The following is a 19,825-nucleotide window of genomic DNA, read 5'->3' as shown; positions in this document are numbered from 1 at the left end:
TCTCCGCCGGCACTCAATTGGATTAGTTTTGTGATGCGAGTGAAAGAAATAAAAACCTTGACGGTGGTGGATGTGTTGCGGAAATTGTATACTCAATCGCGAATAAAGTACAATTGAATTACCGAATAATCTTTGCAATACGCGACATATTGTCATTAATTGCTGTACGATAGCTGATTTTGCGAAAGAGTGTTATTTACAATCGAAACAATTTGATATATATATATATCGATATATATCGATATTCAGCTTACTCGGTGCGATGTGGCTTTGGAAGAGCAGCTTGTAATGACTTTTATCTTTTTACGAATGAAATCTCGTTCCTTCGAAGAATGTGTCTCTCCTTCTTGTAGATATCGCATGCGCTATCGTGGTCGCTCGTGGAAATAAGCCACCATGGTGATGGTCCTCCGCATCAGCCACCCCTCTCCCCTTTCTAATCCTCCTTTTCCCTTTTCTTTTCTTTTCTTTTTTTCTTTTACTCACCGCGCGCCGCGCACACAGACAACGGCGCCGGAAGCCGCGCAGCGGAGGGGATCGTCCGTCCCCGAAGGACGAGAAGCAACCGAAGGACAACTGGGAGAACGACTCCTGGAAGACGATCCCGCGGACGGACGAGAAGTCCTGGCAGCTGTATCGCACGGCGATGGACCTCTGGGCGGAGTCCAAGGTCAATAAGGCGGGCGAGGACTCGAAAAAGTACTTCGAGATGGCCAACGGCGACTTCGCGCTGGAGAACGGCGACGTGGCGAAGAAGAAGAAGAGCAAGCAATCGGCACAGGCGCCGAGCGAGCGGCCCAGCGCGAATCAGCGCACGAAGATGACGAGCGAGCGCGACGCCCATTTCAACAACCGTCGCGGCGATCAGCGGCGCGTCGACAAGCGGACGCAGGCCGAGACCGAGGAAGAGGAGGACGAGGAGGAGTTCAGCGCCGAGTATCGCGGCAATAAATTCTACGCGGACGATCAGGAGACTCAGCAGGAGCAAAGGAAGGGGGGGCACAATTTCGAAACGAGCAAGTACGGCAAGTCCTCGAGTTCGTCGTCGGAATCCGACGACGAGAGCACCATCACCATCCCGGAACCGGGTCGCAAAGTCGAGCACATCACGCAGAAGCTCGAGCAGACCGCGCAGAAGTACGCGCGCGAGCACAGCCCGCCCAAGTTCCTCGAGCGGCGCGAAAGAGCGAGCGCGGCGGAGTACAAAAGTCTGGAGAGGGAAGCGGCTTTCTCGCGCGATCGTCACGAGAGAGCCGGCGCGGAGTACAAGAGTTTGGAGCGCGGTCGGAATAGCGGGCAGAAAGACGCGGAGCGACGCGAGGAGAAACGTTCGCGGGACGACAAGCGCGCGCGCGACGACAGGCGCTCGCTCGAGCGAGGCTCGCGCGAGGACAAGCCGAGCTTCGAGCGCTCGCGCGAGGACAAGCAAAGCTTCGAGCGCGCGAGAGAGGAGAAGCAGAACTCGGAGCGCATGAGAGAGGACAAGCAGAACTACGAGCGCTCGCGCGAGGACAAGCAGCGGTTCGAGCACTCGAAGGAGGACAAGCAGAGCTTCCAGCGGCCGCGCGAGGAGGCGCAATCGTACGAGCGGGCCCGCGCGACCAGGCACGAGCTGGAGCGCGCGTACATGGAGCAGCGGAAGGAGGCGATGGGTTACGAGCGAACGTTCGAGAAGAATCGCAACAGGACGGTCGAGCGATTGTCCAGTCGGCGCTTCGAACGGCCGCGACCGCCGTCGCAGGAGGCCCCGGAGCGGCCGATGGGACCTTATCGAGAGCGCAGATACTCCGACAAGGAGGAGGCGATTTACGGAGAGGCCGAGCGTTACGGGGCGGGCTCGCTCGAGCGAGATCGCGGCTACGAGTCGAACTTCGAAACGAAACTGGAGAGATCGAAGATAATCGAAAGACACGGTTACCACGCGGGTCTGCACGGTGCGAGTCTACAGAAGCGGGGCTCCATGCCTCGCGGTAACGAGCATAGCAATGGCGATACTAACAACAACACGCTCAAGATGGAGCGGAAGCTTCTGCTGCCGCGTCAGTCGACCGCGATGGGACATCTCGCTCAAACCGGACGAGCTTTCGACGAGCCGAAGAGCCCGAAACTGGTGAAGCGGACCAAGTCCTTCTGGAAATTCCGCCGGGACTCGGAGGTTCTGGAAGGTATGGCGCTCTGGCAGCATCGCTCGCTCGTGGACATTCCAAAAATGATTCGCAAGGAAGGTAGAACGGCGGAGAATCCGAGCAGGCAGCGGAGCTCGGAGGCCGACAGTCCGAATTCGAGTCTGGGGGGGAACAGCGAGGGAACCATCACGAACGAGCACCGGCACGAGGAGCCGAAGGCCGCCGAGAGGAGCCAGCCGCCCGACAAGACGGATTACTTCGAGGATTTCCCGACGCCGGCGGAGAGGTCGAAGATCGCGGACAGGTCGGAGTACAAGATGCAGCAGCAGCAACAGTCGGAGGAGCGCGCGTACTTCGTCGGTAACGTGTCGCGGAAGGCGATTATCGAGAAAGAACGTAGGCGCAGTCTCGAGGCGAAGCGCAACATGATCGTCGCCGAGCTGAAGGTGAATAACGAGAGCAAACGAAGTGAGATGATGGCGCGCGACAGGAGGAACTACGACGACGACGAGCCGGCGACGCTGAATTTCAGCGAGACGGAGGCTTCCGACGAGGAGTCCACGTACAGCTGCATCGTCGTGAAGGACCAGAGTATGCCGGAAAAAACGCTGCTGCCGAGGACCAAGTTGAGGAGAGAGTCCGATCGTGACAGGAACACCTGCGGCCCTTGGTATGATCTCTGGGGCGCGGACGCGTCTGTCAAGAAAAAGAAGAAGCAGAAGCAGCAATAGAGGAGCTGGAAAATTGGCAAAATCTCAACGCTACGGATATTGAATTTAAAGAACGGAAGAATGAATGTGTCTATTTGGTATGAAGTTTGTGCGAGAGATCAATTCACAAATGACGGTCACATGGTTATATCATGTGATTAGTTTTTCCATTCATTTACGAAATGTTGAGATTGATTTTTTCATCGAATCTCATATCCGATTTCTTGATTTTTGTATTATAATTTTTAAGGACAAAAGGTTCTACGCTTCGCAAAATTCGTAACTTGAAACAAAAGAATTTAACATAGTTTTCAAGGTCCATCTTCATACCAAATAAATACGGGAGTTTTCCAGCAAAGAACATAACCGACATAATGTGATTTTCCGCAATGACATAGCTAAAAATCAGAATCGAAAATTTTTTCGCAGTCAATTTCAGTAATTTTTAAATTTTATCTAGCACCGAATACTGTTTCTTTTTTTTAAATATTTGTTTCGCTTTAGTTGAAATTTAAATCATTGATAAATTATTAAGAATACAATGAAAAAGATTTGTTTATTAAATTATAATTTTAATAAGCAGATAACTAGTTTTAATAACTATAATTGTTTTAGGCGAAATTGCCAAGTACAAATAAACGATTATAATCGAGGATAAACAAAAAAAATCGATATTAGCGCAGATCAACGACTAATGTCGGGCTTTAAGAAGTGTCGTTTGAAGCATTGCGTTCAATTTTATTATATAGTGTCTATCTGTCTCCTTGCTGGAACGCCCGCTACATTAATTCTTCATCGCAGACAAGACAGAAAATGAAACACAAGAAGAATAAGAAAAAAAGGAAACTCTGCCGGACACTTTGCTCAAGAAGAAGAAGAAGCAGAACGAATGATGCTTTATCGAAGAAGTGAAGAAAAATACGAGAGATGGCAGTTTCCACTGCGCGCGGTTTTAATACTTTAATTTTTTTAATTTTAAGTGCGCTAATAATTTACGAGTGAAGAGGTTGAAATTTGAATGAGTGAACAAATGGCAAGTTTGCAGTTGTTACCATATCTCCAGTATTAGTTTTTCACCCCGAACCCTCTCAAGTTTTTTGTTTTTTTTCGTTCCCTCGGCCATTCCGAATCTCTTTGTGGCTGCCCGTTTCATGAGTAGCTTCTCCGTGAACGATCAACTCCGCACTTCATCTCAAAGTGTTAGCACCGTTTGACTCCTCCTCGATGCTTTGTCTCGTTCTCAATGATTTGGCTGTTGATGTTGTAGGAGCTTGCAGTATCGTCAAAGAAAGCGCTCGATACATTTTTGCGACGACATCTAAGCGACTTGTCTTCTCCGAAACGGAAGCGAGCAACCGGCTGATTCGTCATCATTGGTTGCGACCTGCATTGTTGTCCGTTATCGCTGCACGTCTACGCTCTATTTTGTTTTATTATTATTGCTGGCATAATGCAACATTGTCCGCTAGATTATTTACAACTATTGCCATTTTTCATTTCTTTATCGGTAGCTTTAATCGTATTGCAAACTTGAAGCCGCGCTTCTTTTTATATGCAAATTTAGCGTTTAAACGATACATAGCTAGCTCGAGTGCTGTTTAGTCTGTAAAAGATGTGAAGGAGATGTGTGATATATTTCGAGAGTTGAAAATTAGATGTTTTGTAAGCAGCGAGTTTCTTGCGTGTTTTTTTTTTTTTTTTGTTTTTAAAGGCAGTCGTTCTTTCCAGATTTCAAGTTTACTCAAAGTCTCAATGTCTCCATCGTTGCAGTAGTTATAGATATCCCGAGCATTAACCGCAATTAACGCCTTTCAGGACTAACATATTCGCGACGGTGAAGCTGCGAAAGACGAAGACTAACGACCGCTCGGCGCCGGCGTTATCATGAGACAAGCTCTTTATTTAGATCATGTGCTTCTCGTGCCAGTAGCGAGCTCATGGCAAGGATGCCTTGTCGAAACAAGTTCCTTCGTCGCGCAGCTTTTTCCGCGAGAGACGAGAATCGACTGCCACACGAAATTGTTCGTGAATCACTGTTTTCGAGCGAATATTTACGTCGCAACCCTTTCCGTATCTAGCGATAAAGTAACCGTATACACGTCCTTTCTATGGATTTTCTGCGACGCGTGCTAATAAACGCTACGTGGAGAAACGTAGATCTCCACGGTGTTGAATAAGGCGTTAACACAATTCCGTAGTGTTTAGCGAAGGATTAATGTCGCACGACTGCCGGGACGCAGCCGTGCGACGCGAAGAGAGATGAGAATTAATACCGTAACTGTATTAATTTCCCTTCCGATACAGTTTTTCACGGTGTTAAATTAATGGGCGAACGGCCGTTTCAACTGCATTTAACAAAAATGTCAACTGTGTGTCAACACAGTCGTAGCAACGGCGAAAGCAGGTGTGATTGAATCCCGTCACATTTGTAATACTCTACACAAAGTTTTACGCGAAGTAGATTTTATGAAATATATTATATAGATTTATTCCATTCTCGCGCTTGGAACGGGGCGAAGCGTGGAGTTTTTCTAGCGACTCGTGAGACGAGTTAAAATATCAGATAAAAAGGAAATCGTTCGATTTTCCACATTTATTATGGAAGCACTATCAATGTAACATATTTAATACTCTATTTAAGATATTTAACACTTACGATTTGATACTGAAAGGGTTAAAATGTCGGAGAATTTGATAGATTCGGATTTTCTATACGCGACATGCCATTTTGAAGTGTTTTTAAACGTTTTCCAATACGCATCTCAAGATAGCTTTAGATTAAAGTAATATTCTATAATATATAGGCGCGCACGAAAAGAGAAGACGTCCAGATTGGCGCGGGAGGTGTAAGGCGGGTTTTAAGGTACCCAGTTTTTTATAACGTAAAATGTGCGATAGTTAAGTATCTCCAAGGAAGTCCAAGATGCAAGATGTTAATATATGTTATGAATAATATATTATGATTACACACACACACACACACACACACACAAGCAACACACGCGCGCGCGCGCTCGCATCCGCGCGCGACACATACAAAAATCGTCCTGAACGTGGTTCCAGCGACTTGGGTTACATTAAATTAAACAAAATTGTTGTAATAATCATGTATACATGCATATACGTTATATATATTATATATATTATTGTTATTATACACCAATTGCTTAACATACATTTGCAACCCGGTCATTGTCCTTTCTCTTCGTTCCCTCTTTTCTTTTTTTTTATATATCTTTATCATTGAATTTTACATTACATATACAGGAACTAAAATTTTCCAGGACTAAATCAATAAAAAAACAGTCTATAATGAAATTTTATCGCTTTAATTTTCCACGACGTTTCATACACTCGACAGAATGTCGATAAAGTGCCTGGAAAGCCTTTTGAAAAATTTCTTTCGATATCTTCTTCAATTACACTTCTTTGAACGCTGCCGACGTTCTCAAATTTTCTTTCCTTTTAGGCGCGATTTAATTTTGAGAAACAAAAAACACAATCGGATGTTTGGTGGATTTTATGTTCCTCAAAATTAAATTGCACTTGAAAGAAAAGCGTAACTGGCGATTTGAAGGAAATATCGAAAGAAAATTTTCAATATATTTTTCGGGTGCTTTATAGTTGTTTTAACAAGTACGTCCGTTAATATTGCATAGAATATTGCGAGCGATAAGATCTTGTTGTAAAATTTTTTAATGATTCGGTCAAACTTCGAGTTATTTCGAGGACAATTTGATTTGATTTTCATTTCAGGATCAGGAAGAAATTTCTATTCGTCGGCAAAACTCCGGCACGTAATCCTCAAATTAAGCCGCCTCCATAGTTCTTTGTCGGAATATTTCAGGAGGAAATTCCGCGATCCATCAGAAGATTAAGTCCTCCGTGATTTTTCAGCGAGGAGATCCATATTTGAATATCCGCCATCTTTCACAGGTAAGTGTTCGCCGCTCATAATAGCGACGCATTTATTTAAATTAATCGTCGGGGGCGTTTAATGGTGGCGATCAACCCGCTTTCATCGAGTCCTGGAAGGGGACGCGAGGATCATGTCTGGACGGAAACTGCGTCGTTTTCTTGCTGTTCTCTCCCCCCCCCTTTTCTTACGACATTCCATTTTCAGCCCGCATAGTGCCGGAAAATTGCGCGGGAACTATTACGCGGTAATTATCAGAAAATCGAAGGCAGCCGGCTGTGTGGGAAGCAACGTGAGATGCGCTGTCTCAATCGCATTTACATTTCTTCAACTTTGTCCGAATAAAGATTTCTATACACTGTATTTTTCCTTTTATAAGAAAAACTATATTGTATATCTTAAGTATTTCAAATCGAGAGAGAATTTTGATTAATTCTTAACAAGCAAGTTTTTTTATTTTCTAATTATCATCGAAACATGACAATTGTGACAAAAATAATAGTATACTTTTGCATATTTTGCTCCGTTAAATATTGTTCCATTAATTTCCGTGATCGTTTCGTTAATAAATTACTTTGTATCACTTGACGCGAATGTCGCTCTCTCTCTCTCTCTCTCTCTCTCTCTCGCGACGGGAGAATTGGATGTTAAATGTCGGCAGCATGGCCAGCGTGCGTGCATCAAGCCGGGGTTACGATTTCAGTCAATATAACGCGAGCGTGTGTGCGTGTATTTGCTTTACTTTGAACCACCAAATTCCACGGACGGCTTTTTGGCTTATGGAATGCGCCAAAGCCGAGCGTATTTGCCAAGCGGTTAATTATCATCTGCGGCTGCCCACCCTTTCAAATCCCTTCATTAGCTACCCTACAGGACAAGCGTGCTACCTGACCGAAAGAAGGATTAACCGGCAACAATTTGGCGAATTGATCCTTCTTACAATTTTGTGTTCTCCCCTTCTTTTCAAGAATGTACAAACCAAGAGTAAGTATATCAATTCAATTATATATAATAAACATAATTTTGATCCTAAAGTACAGATTGCTGAACTGAACAAGAATCAGTAAGCGACGAAAAACGGCGAAATGACGTAAATTAGATACAAAATGTCCTTAATATTATTTATTTATTTATCTACACGCAGTGTTAAATTATAATGTTTATTCTTTACATTACCTTTATTAAAACCGCTTCAAATCATCTGTTCAGAACGAATACTTCGGCGCCATGCCGCACCATTCCTGAAGGAATCTCAAGATATCGTTAATCGGCGAATCCGGTGTCGCCTGTCGGGCCGCGTTGGCCAGCTTGTTCCAGTCATCGCGATCAGCCACGCGGCTGGACTCCTCGAATCTGATAACCGGGCCTCGTATCGGGTATCCCGTGATCGCGCACGGTTGAAGAGGCGCGCCAGAGCTAGTCGGCGACGTCAGAGAGCCGACGTAAACGCCCCTCTGATCGACCGGCAGACCCTGCTCGATCTTTTGGTCCATAGACACCGCCAGCACCCACTCTCTCGCCTCCTCGCGCTGATCCGCCGAGACGCCGAGCTTCTCCGGAAGCGGAACCTCCAGCGGAAAGTCGGTGACGCGTAGATCGTCCACGTCGAGAATGTTGCCGTCGCCCTCTTCCTCGATGCACTCCTCCAGATCGAGGAAGTGGTTGAGAAAAACGAAGGCTTCGCTCAAGAGACCGGCGGTGCGCGCCGCGGCGCCCGCTTCGTAGTAGCATATATCTGCGCGGAGGACGTCGGTGTGCCGCAACAGGCGGATGGACGCTTTCACGGCAACGCCAGAAAGCGCTGGCAACGCACGGCAGCCGTGTCTCAACGCGGCGAGGTGCGCAGCCTCCAAAAGACGCTCGAATTTATCGAAAGACGGCGACGAACGGCTGAGACTGTGCAAAACGTCGCGGAGTTGAGCCAGATATCTGGAATCAATCAATTTGCGAAGAGACATTCCCTAGTAAAATTACGTTCGAGCGACAGTAAGACATTTTCAAAAGTGAAAATTTCGATAAAGCTGAACCGCACGCCGTGTTTTCGGCGGAATTTTTTTGCAAATACAAATGCCATACCTGTATTCGTGCTGCTCCGCGTTTAAGACGCTTTCCGCCAACTGCAGGTACAGATTAAAGTTCTGCGAGATCGCGGGCGCGCCGTATTGCGCGTAAAGCTGCAACGCCTGCGACGCGGCGTTGCCCTTCAGCAACTGCGCGGCACGTCGCGCCACAAATTTGTGCAAAACTTCTGAACTTTGCGAGGCCGCGGCGTCGAATACTTGACTCCACTGACCCTTGCGCGCCATCACCTCGAGGGCGGCGTTACCGTCCACTTCCGCCAGCCGCTCCATTTCCCCTTCGTTCGCCATGGCATCCTGGTACTTTTCATCGAGATACGGTTCGAGATCGGGAGCGAGCTCGCGGACGATTCGACGCGCACGATCCCATTCGCCGACCGCCACCAACGAGCTCACCGCGTCCTTCAGCCGATCAGCCTGAAGAAACACCTGCAACATTTTTCAACATAATCATCATAATTGTCAAAATTTGTTTATTAGTAAAAAAAAAAAAAGAATTATACCTGAGCGGCGAGCGCGTGTTCACCGACGGAAAACAAGCGTGTGCCCAGATCACCGCCGATCTCCGCCGCGGTTTCGGGATCCGCCTGATGCAGAAGGATGTCAGCCGCACGAATGAGATAAGATCTCGGCGCCTGCGGATTCAGAATCAGAGTGTCTAAGGCAGGCCGCACTTCCCCGAGGTCGAGCCACTTGCGAGCCTCCTCTAACGCGTTCGCACCGTCCGGCCCCGCGCTTTTCTGACCCAGCTCTCTACGCAGGGCCGCCTCCTGACTGGGCAAATACTCTCGGCACACTCGCAATGCCTCGGACCACATGCCGGCGGTCTAAAATAATTTTAAATACGATTAAAAAAGAAATAGACACTTACTGAATCCGCATATTATTAAATGGAGAAATTATCGTGTAAATTAATTAACAATCTGCACGGAGAAAAAAAGGAGTTAATCAAGTACATTTAATTGATAATCACATTTTTAGTTGAAATATTCATTAGATTTAAGCCAATTTACGTAAATATTAATAATCTCGTGCAATTTAAAGCAACATAGTTTTGTCGGTATCTTAAATTTAATAAAAATGATAAAGTTTAAAGTCTTAACAAATATATAGTCAACTTAAATAGTGCAAATAAATAATGCATTTGATAAGCTGAATCGATTCAACATTGCTTTGCAATTTTTTTTCTCAATGCGGAAAAGCTTTTCGCACGATTCGCAGAAATAACGAACAGAACTCAACCTTATAATGCTCTATTATCATCTCTGGCTTGTGGGCTCTCAGAAGAAGAGCTTCCGCCGCCGCGTAATCCTGCCCTTCAGCGGCTTCGGCGGCTCGTGCAATCAAGACCTGCGCCACTGCCTCTTGGCTGTGCGATCGCGCGACATCCTCAGCGGACTCCCAATCGCGGCTGTGAATGTACATTTGCACAGCTTCCACGGCCTTGCCGGCTTGCACGAACTCCTTCTCAGCGTCGGCGAAGCGGCCCTCATCCTCCAACGCCATGGCGTAGCGATAGTGGACTTCCTTCTTTTGATCCTCCGTGCCGTACTTGACGATTTCCAGAGCCCACTCGAACAGGCTGGCTTCGCATGCCAGTTGCAGGCAAGACTCCAAGTAGTTAAGCCGCATCAGGAGTCTTGCGCCCAATTCCGGAGCCAGCGTTCGAGCCCACATCAAGGCAACCTAAAATGAAGGCAGCTTAATAATGGCAGCTGAAGAGAAACGAAAAATATTTTTAGCTCCTTCGCGCTACGCAAATCTTAACCTGCTGTGCTGCTTTTTCTCCGGAAGCCTTCTTAGCGACTCTCAACGCGTCCTCCCACATATTTGCCGATCTGTAAGCTGTAACTGCTCCGCGCCAGTCACCAGCGCCTGAAATAAAATACACACAAGCTGAGAATAAAATGAAACTTTTTAATCTGCCTAGTAAAGAGTTTTCACGCGAGTTGCAAGGCGTTAAACTAAAAGTTTAAAATCGTAGTTGCTTCGAGTGCACAAGCCCGACCTAGGAAATGCTCTTCGGCTTCTCTCAGCTTGCCGGCGGTGTTCAGCTCCCTCGCCAGATGCGTGTGAGTGGTCTGAAGGAGGTCCGGCCGGTGCTCGGCGACTAGTCTGATCATGTCGCTACGATTTCCCGCTTTGCGATACATGGCGATCGCCGCGTCGTAATCGCCGATCGCGACGTAAAGCGCTTCGGCGGCACGAAGCTCGCCAGTTTGCTGCAGACTGTCGGCATGCTTCGCCAGCACTTGGTTGGCTTCGTCGCTCTTCATGTGTTCCTGAGCCACCTGGTGTGCGCGCATCCAGTCGCCCGACTGCACGTGCATCTCCACGGCACGCTGAGTGTTTCCCGCACGAATGAAAAGATTCTCCGCCAAGTTCCCTTCGCCGACCGAGGAGAAATACTCGCCCAGCTTTTCGCACTGCTGTTGAATTTCGGGATCGTCGTCTTCAATTACCTAAAAAAAAAAAAGAGAAAATATAAAACAAGATGAATGCGAGAAAATAAGCTGCTTTTGTGAGCCGAAATAAGAATAAGTAATAAATCGGTTATTTGCGCGACGGTTCAAAACGCGAGCGTGCAATTCGACCAGTTTCTATCGCGAGAAAACAGTAACGCAGCAACGCTTCGCTGCAACAGCGCTGTAACAGCGAGATATTATTCGAAACATACATTCGCGGCGCAACTGTTGTACCTGTATAATCTGCAAAGCCTTCCTCCATTGTCGGGCGTTAATAGCCGCCTTGAGCGCTAGCACTGTTTCTCCCGCCTCGATAAAATGATTAATGGCGGCGTCATAGTGACCGTTCGCCGCCAAATGCTTCCCCCAATCCCTCTCGAGTTCGACCACCATGCTGGCGTCAACTTTGCGCGCCAAATCGAGGGCTCTGGCGAAGACGCCAGCCTGAGCGTAACAGCCGATCGCCTCAGCGCCGGCGCCCGTCTTCTCCAGCAATTCGCCGGCGAGTTCCATGAGATCGGTGGCCTTGAGGCTGCTGATGACCTCCTCGACGATTTGTTCGTCTTCCAGCAGCTCGTTGTCGGCGAGCGCCAGTCGAGCGGCTCGTCCGGGTCGACGCGCCTCCAAGTAAAGTTTTACGGCTCTTCTGGGATTCGTGGTCTCGATAATGGAAGCCGCGCGAACCGTCTGACCGCTATCCAGCAGCCAGGCTAAATGTCGATCCCGCAGCTCGGACAGACCGCTCCAGTTACGACTCTGGGCTAAGTTCAGAGCGTCCTCCCAGTGCCAGTAACGCTGGTACATGTCCAGCGCCTTGTCCAGCTCGTTTTGCTCGAGATAAATCGCCTCGGCCGTCTTCAGGTCGCCGTCCAATATGGCCAGGCGAGCCCAGCAGTCCGGACAGGACATCGGGTCGTTGCCCGTCTCCTTAGCGTACTTCTCACCGATCTTGAAATGTAACAAGCAGTAGTATAGCAAATTGTATCTTGAAGAAACGTGCATTTAACTTGAGACAAGCATGTGTTTTATATAAAAAAAAACGGAGAATGAAAAAGAAGAAAACCTAACCTCGACGGTCTCCTTCAGAAACCTCGCGCAAGCTACGTCGCCCATCGCGGCGTAGCATCTGGCGGCTATCGTGAGCTTCCTCTCGCTCATCGCGTTTTTCGCCACGTTCTCCCACATGGTCTCCGCTTGCGGACTGTCGCCCATATTTTCCAGAAACAGGACGACTCTGCCGAAGTCATTGTCGTGCAGCGCGGTGCCGAACTCAATCAGTCCCTCGTCCAACGTATACGCCACCTTGGCGCCGTGCTCTTCCACCATCACGGACGTCTTGCCGTCTTCCCGAACGACATCCACCACGTCACCCTTGATCAGCGTCAGCGTCGCCGCTTCCGGCGCGTCCACGTTGTACCACACGGCCAGGGTTTGACTGGTCTGGGCGACGACGACGTCGCTACCGGGCACCCAGGACGCAAAGGATGCGCCGGACACCAGTAGAACTCTGGTTCCACAAAGTGGAGAAAAATTGAAGCAAGTGTGATTCTGATGGAAAACTTATTCGTAAATTAAATGTTCGATGAAAAAATGAGAATGCGAAAGATTCGTCTTCTTGATTAATAAAGTTGCCACTTTCAGAAAGCTCGCCATTTCACTAATTACTTTTCTTGATGAAAAAATTGTTTCAAGACCAAGCAATTTCGGTTTCAATTTGGCGGATAAAAATCTTTTATACCAAATTAACAGTGGCAACTGCATTGGCAAAGGCAGCGAAAAAGTAAATAAAAAGAAGAAAGTAATTTCAGCGATGAATTCGCCATTCATTAGTAACTAGATTATGATTAATTTTCTGAAAATACGAAGCGCGCCATTTCAGCGAATTTTTAATAATTATTGTAATTTTATTAAACGGCCAGTCATAGTATAATTATATTATACAGCGTTATTATATTAATTCTTCCTATATCTGGGCTAAAAATACAAGATAATTACCTGCCGCCGGTTTCATCGCTCAGCCAAAGGCGACTTCGCTTATCGCGCGACAATAATCGATGTCCCGCCTCGCTCAGCTCCAGCCAATCGATGCGAGCGTCGTGGACGATCATGTTGACGGTCGCGCCGGTTACCAGATCGACCACGCGGATAGTTTTCGGATCCAATAGATAAGCCAGCTTTTTATTGTCGTCACTGCCGGCCGAGGGCCGTTCATTCACGCGTACGCTCACCACGTGCGGATTCACCGCTTCTGTTCGCACGGAGCCGAGAGCCTCGTTCTGGCCGTACTCGACGATTGTCAGCTCGCCCGAGCAGAAGATCAAGCAGACAACCGGATACTCGAAGAAGAATTTCTCACTGCCGTTATGCTGGTTTTCCCATGGGATTTCGCTCATCAGACCCAGCTCAATGTCGCCGATCAGCAGGGTACGCGCCGTTCGCGCTACTACGTTGTTGTCTCTGCGCCCCAGCACACGCACATCCTCGAGTTCCAGACCTGTCTGCGATCTGATGACGATAGAGCGCTGCGGAGAGTCGCTCAACGGACGAATCACCACCTGACTGGGACCCACGTAGGCCACTTCGTGACTGCCGCGGACAACTGTGCGCCTGAAAGATGAAGAAGCGATATTTAGCGATATTCGAAATAACGAAATATCTTTCAAACTTATTTTATTAATACTAACATTTTTCCAAATTTTGTTGCAATTCTTTTTGCAATTTATCGAGCTTATGCGCTTTTACACCAAACATTTTTGCAACTCTTAAAAATAAAAAGTGCATTTTTGCTTTGCAAAAATTTCCAACTTGAAAATGATTAAATCTTTTAAATCGCGCTGCAGCAAAAAACGGCAAAAGAAATTAAAAACATTTATAATTTAATCGGCTTCCAGTCACCTTAAGATAGTTTCGAACTGCTCGACACCGCCGCACAATCCTCCGACCACCAATTTCGAGCCGTCTCGCCTCCAGGCGAGCGCCGTGACTGTGTAGAAGTTCGGCAATTCTCTCACATTCGTTTCTTCCCAGACACCTCTTCGAGGCGTCCAATCAAGGACGCGCACCTTATCCCACGAGCCCACGGCGACACTCTGACCGCTCGGGCTGCAACAGGCCACGGTGATCTCTCTCTCTTCAGGATCGCGGCTAAAATCGAAACTCTTGGCCGCCTTGCCGTACGAATCGTACAGAGTCAGTCGTTTGTCGCAACCCCCGGCTAGAATATGCGATTGCAGCCACGCCAGAGCATAAGCAGGCACGTTATGAACGCATACACGCCCCGATGGTTCCGCGCTGCCGTCTTCGGCGACGTAATAGCGGATGATACTGCCGTCAGCGTGGCTTGACAGAAAACCACTGCCGCGGACGCTGAAAATTGAGGAAAATCATATACTGTGAAAAATCATAATTACGGATGATTGTGCGGATGATCGAAACAAAGAGCTGATAATTTACTTGCTAGCTAGCGCGATCGTCATGGCGTCGGAAGTGTACAAGGTTTGCGCCTTCTGCGACTTCACCAGAGCTGCGCGAACTTTTCCATCTGCCAATCCTACAATGATCGGGCCTTCCGCAAGCCAGATCAGGCAAGTTACCGAGGAACTCTGACGAAATTTGTTACAAATAACCTTCTTATCGCCCCTAAAATAATATATATTAGTCAATAATTTATTTATTTTAATTTTTCCACTTTTTTCTCTTCATAGAATAATTAAGAAAGTTAGACATCGATAGATACCAATCTTCTCCAATTTTATAAACATATACAATACAGTCAGTTTGGCCGACTGCAATTTTTGTCGATTCTGGGGAGAAGGCTATACCCTTCACCATGTAGCTTTTTTTGCCAAACTGTGTACGAAAAAATGTTATTATTAAATATTATTTCTATAAAGTTAAGAAACTTGTAATTTTTATAGGCACATAAACGATCAATAACATGAATTAAAAACATATTTATAACAGATAGAAGATAAATACCTTGGCGTCAACAGGCTTAGTCGAAAACCTGTCCCGTTTTACACCATTTTCATCAAAGAGGTAAATGGAACGATCAGAAGATGCCACAGCTAGCTTTAAATTGTTTGGTGACCATGCTATGCTAACTACTTTATTCTCCAATTCCTATAAAAATATATAAAATATAAAAATTGACTTTCTTAAAACTATATATCTATATATTTATTATTTGTTTAAATTTACATATGATATTAAACACCAATATACAAAATATCTACACATATGGATCCATATATATGCAGTGAAAAATGTAATTTGCATGCAGGATGATTTGCTAAAAAAATAAGTCAAAATTTTTTAGGAAATTGAGAAAAATATCTTTGAAATTGGGTCGTTTTCTCTCACCAGCGCTGGCATGACACTGCCAAGGTATTTCAGCAACATGTTGATTCAATTAAAATTCTATTCTCATTTAGTCTCAATTACGTTAATATTATTTACAAGCATTTAATATACAATATTAATGTAGAACAAGTGTAACCGCAAATGTATACCGTGCAACTATCACGTACGTATTATGTACACATTTGTTGCTTAGCGACGGAGCAGCGACGAAGCTCTCGTGTATTTATTCATACGCCAATAGATGGCGCTTGCTAATTAATGTCCTTTTTCTTTTGTTTTGCACATTTCATATTGTAAACCGTTGCGTGCATGATCAATTTTTTAATTCATATTTATTATTTATGACAGCAGCTCCTCATGCACAGTTCAACTCTGCGAATCTTTAAACGGTGCGTACGAATTATTCCGACGTCGCCTGATACGTGTTATGTCACATTTCGCATAAATGCTTAGGTTAATGGAACATAACCTTCAAATTCTTTTGACATTTGACTCATTGTGCAAAAATAGAATCGAAATTTTGTATAAACAATGTGTGTCATAATACAATAAGACTCGAAATTTATAAATAATTATGGCAGTAGCACAATTATAATATAATTGTGATGTAATAATGTAAGTTAGCGTGAGTTGTACACGAGTTTCTCTGACACTTGTGCGAAATATTAAAGTTTTGTATAAAAAATACATAATTTTTTTATGATCAACTGTAATCAGCACAAATTATAATTCTTGTTTTCTAAACAATAGCGAAGATAATATATTACAATTAATAGAAATTGTGTCATAATTTGGAAATTCAATAATTGTACAAATAATTTCTTGTATTTTTACTGTTTTTAATTATGTATTTTATGTCGTATTTTTATATTGTTCTGACAAATTTGTATTTGTTTTAGGTTTTGTGGACCCAAATTACTAGGCGCTGCAAACAAAGTAAAGACCTGTTATATAAATTCACTGCTTGTTAGGCACAAAGTACAAATAGCGATGCTGGACGATGAGAAGTTTAGAGATTTAGATATTCCTATACAACAGGAAGCTAACTTATTGTCCTGGTTACATACTGTGGCTCCTGCCTTTCCAGTGCAAAGCTCCAAGGTAAAATAATTTTGCCTGCACAATTTTATAGACGTTAAACACATGTTCTGCTTTAACAAGAATATTTTTCTCCACAGATTAGCATAGTTTATGAGCCACAAGAGTTTTACAAAACTCTGCTGGAGAAATGCAAACATGCCAAGAGAAGAATAACACTTGCCTCACTGTATTTAGGTACTGGTGTTTTAGAAACCGAGCTAGTAGGTATAATAAAAACATATTTAGTTTGTAACAAAAATTTGAGATAACTAAAAATAGAAAAAATTACAAAGTTTAATAACATAAAGCTTAAAGCTTAATTGAGAATAAGATGAGAAAAAGATTAGAGTTGAGAAAAAAGACATCAGTTTTCCAGTTTTTAAATTTATTTTTTTCAACAAATCTTAAACACAACAGGTAAACACAATAGAGAAAACGATGAATACAAGTAATGGCAATGTGCAAGTGCGGATACTGCTCGACTATATGAGAGGTTCTCGAGGTAAGCAGAACTCTCGGAAGATGCTGGAGCCCTTGCTGAAAGGCAAATATGGAGATCGCTGTAAGATCTTTTTTTATCACACGCCGAAACTGCGAGGCGTCATGAAGACAGTGATCCCTGATCGCTTTAATGAGCTAATTGGCTTGCAACATATGAAACTCTACATGATCGATGACGATTTAATCATTAGCGGGTAATTATTAACAATTTATTTAGAGAAAAAGAAAACAGGACATTCCGTAGTTATAATTTTCAATAGTAACGAATCTATTTAAGAGTTCTATATGTGGATATATAATATTTATTTATAAAGAATTACTTTGTTAGGGCAAATCTTAGCAACGATTACTTCAAGAATCGGCAGGATCGATATTTCGTCATTGAAGATTGCGAGGAACTTTGCGACTTCTATAACGAATTGGTCGAAAAAGTGACGGAATTTAGTTTCTTGTTGCAACCGGACGGCAACACAAGTTTGAATCCTGCTGCAAACTGTCATCCTTACAAAGGATCCAGGAAAATCTTCACCCAGGAAGCCGCGTATAGAATACAAACGCTTTTCCAGAATGAAATAGAAAAGCGTATGGATTTGGACAAAGCAGGTGCTGACTTCTTTGTTTCGCAAAATGTTGATGCTAGAGGACATATTTACAAAATTTTTTCCATTAGGTTGATATAAATAAACGGAACGATATAGAAGTCGGTTTAAATTATGAACGTTTTGATATTGTAGATGCAGACACATGGATATTTCCACTTGTGCAGATGAGTCAGCTGAATATCTGTCATGACAGCGAAGTGACATTGAAACTCTTGCAAATGGCTCCAGCGGGAGCCACGCTTAAGCTGGCAACTGGTTATTTTAATCTAACGTCCGACTACAGTCAAGCCGTACTTAGAGATTGTCAGGCAACGTGTCATCTTTTGACAGCACATCCTACTGCCAATGGTTTCTTTAGTAAGTTACTGATACGTCACACTATGAAATTATTTTTAGAATCTTAAACGTTGCATTTTTCGAACGCAAATTAAAAATTTAAAGCCCGGCTCACTGCCGTCGACGCATGTCTTACTTTATTTGTTCGATACATGTGTCTAACGGACCTACTAAATTAGATGATCCTTGGCTTCACATAAGTTTGATATGACAAAATGTACAATCCGTGTCATAAAAGGATGCGTTACCTAAATCATAAGTATTGTCTGAGAACATGTCTATTCTGACTATCTTGTCAACGTTTTTCGACTAACGACGACATTATTTATATTAATTTGTTACACTGAAGATGGCCACGTCCTTTAGGCCGAAACGTCTGAATTTGTAATTATTTTGTAATAAATGGAAAATTTGAGCAATTATAACTAGCTCCTGCTCTATCAGCTTGTTGTTTCAAGATTATTATTTTAATAAGAAAAGAGCTATATATTTATACTATTGTATTTTAAAAAATTTTAAACTTATGTAAATCATAATTAAGATCTGCGTAAATCTTATTGTGCAGGATTATTTTTCTCTACATAGCTAATATAACTAGTTATAAGTTAATAATTACTTAAGTTTGCATTTATTCGTGTCTTTCAGATGCCAAAGGAATTGCTGGAGGAATTCCAGCGGCATATACTAGAATAGAAGAATCATTTTATAACTTATGCGAGAAGATGGATCAGCAAAAAAGGGTAACATTGTGGGAGTTTATCAAACCGGGATGGACTTATCACGCCAAAGGTCTTTGGTATACTTTGCCTGATCAACAAAAACCCTCGTTGACTCTCATAGGCTCGCCTAATTTTGGTAAGCTTCTATACCTTTCGATTATCTTGCTTTTAATCTGAGATATTCGCGGCACTAATGAAAAGTATTGTGACTGCAAAATGTATCACTTTTAGTTGTGTGACTGCATCTTAAGTCGCATATTAGCAATTGAAGACTATATATTTTTTATTCGAATTAAATGTATATCGAAATCCGAAATGATTTAGGTTATAGATCGGTGAACAAAGACCTTGAAACGCAGATAGCTCTTGTGACAAAGAACAAGAAACTGCAAGACGCGTTGCACGAGGAGCAGGCACGATTGTTCTCCTGCGCGAAGCCCGTCACGCGGAAGACCTTTTCGCAGCAGGACAGAGTGCCGCCGGCTTGGGTGTGCGCAATTGTACTCTTTTTCCGTTATTATTTCTGAAGTCGGTATATCTTAGAGGCAAATTCCATATTCTAAAATTATTTAATTTTAAGATTAATTTAACATGTTCCGTAATAAATAAGATTCCACTCTCGGTAATACATGATTGCTTCATTTAATTCAGGTCTTGACATAAATCGCCCACGTGATCCCTCATCTCTTTTTGCTTTTTTGTTCTACAGAATTTTGAATTTCTATTTTCTTAAAAATAGAAATAAAATTATATAATATATTATATTATTAATAATAAATTCTAGAAAAATGCATAAAAGAAGATAAAAGATATATTATTAATAATAAATTCTAGAAAAATGCATAAAAGAAGATAAAAATCGTGCGGGCGATTTATGAAGAATAATTCTAACTAGAAAAATTCAAGACCAACTAGTCAGTGCGTGGCAAT

The 19,825-nt window shown here is 44.0% G+C and overlaps 3 protein-coding genes across 8 annotated transcripts in view; 2 read left to right on the top strand and 1 right to left on the bottom strand.

Annotated features, from left to right (window-relative positions):
* The window catches only part of IRSp53 (Insulin receptor substrate 53 kDa), an 80,973-nt gene extending 74,980 nt beyond the window's left edge, over positions 1-5,993 (top strand). For all 4 annotated transcript variants that reach the window (XM_067358380.1, XM_012360132.2, XM_067358378.1 and 1 more), the window contains exon 14: positions 505-5,993. In XM_067358380.1, the coding sequence (XP_067214481.1) occupies positions 505-2,857 (2,353 nt within the window). In that variant the 3' untranslated portion in view covers positions 2,858-5,993. The remainder of the gene's footprint in view (positions 1-504) is intronic.
* Positions 5,994-7,859: 1,866 nt separating this feature from the next.
* On the bottom strand, positions 7,860-15,961 carry Oseg2 (intraflagellar transport protein Oseg2). 2 transcript variants are annotated; one of them, XM_067358377.1, is made up of 14 exons: positions 15,825-15,961; positions 15,274-15,417; positions 15,032-15,144; positions 14,749-14,934; positions 14,191-14,661; positions 13,291-13,902; positions 12,364-12,802; positions 11,530-12,243; positions 10,839-11,292; positions 10,599-10,705; positions 10,073-10,516; positions 9,334-9,657; positions 8,829-9,259; positions 7,860-8,681 (listed from the first exon to the last, which is right to left on the bottom strand). In XM_067358377.1, the coding sequence occupies exons 3-14, from the start codon at positions 15,124-15,126 to the stop codon at positions 7,958-7,960; spliced, it is 5,001 nt and encodes a 1,666-aa protein (XP_067214478.1). In that variant the 5' UTR covers positions 15,127-15,144; positions 15,274-15,417; positions 15,825-15,961; the 3' UTR covers positions 7,860-7,957. The 2 variants fall into 2 exon arrangements, with proteins under 2 accessions (XP_067214478.1, XP_012215554.2); XM_012360131.2 differs by lacking the exon at positions 15,825-15,961 and adding an exon at positions 15,658-15,818.
* Positions 15,891-19,523, top strand: PGS1 (Phosphatidylglycerophosphate synthase 1). Of its 2 annotated transcripts, none has more exons than XM_012360133.2 (8): positions 15,891-16,046; positions 16,557-16,758; positions 16,836-16,958; positions 17,155-17,432; positions 17,567-17,841; positions 17,973-18,197; positions 18,822-19,031; positions 19,220-19,523. In XM_012360133.2, exons 1-8 carry the CDS (start codon positions 16,015-16,017, stop codon positions 19,420-19,422), a joined length of 1,548 nt encoding a protein of 515 aa, XP_012215556.1. In that variant the 5' UTR covers positions 15,891-16,014; the 3' UTR covers positions 19,423-19,523. The 2 variants fall into 2 exon arrangements, with proteins under 2 accessions (XP_012215556.1, XP_012215557.1); XM_012360134.2 differs by lacking the exon at positions 15,891-16,046 and adding an exon at positions 16,122-16,272.
* The last annotated feature ends 302 nt before the right edge of the window (positions 19,524-19,825 follow it).

This window comes from Linepithema humile, chromosome 6 (assembly GCF_040581485.1).
Source record: "Linepithema humile isolate Giens D197 chromosome 6, Lhum_UNIL_v1.0, whole genome shotgun sequence".
Taxonomy (NCBI): Eukaryota; Metazoa; Arthropoda; class Insecta; order Hymenoptera; family Formicidae; genus Linepithema; species Linepithema humile.
The sequence above is the reverse complement of the archived record's forward strand: the minus strand, read 5'-3'. Positions and strand labels throughout refer to the sequence as shown.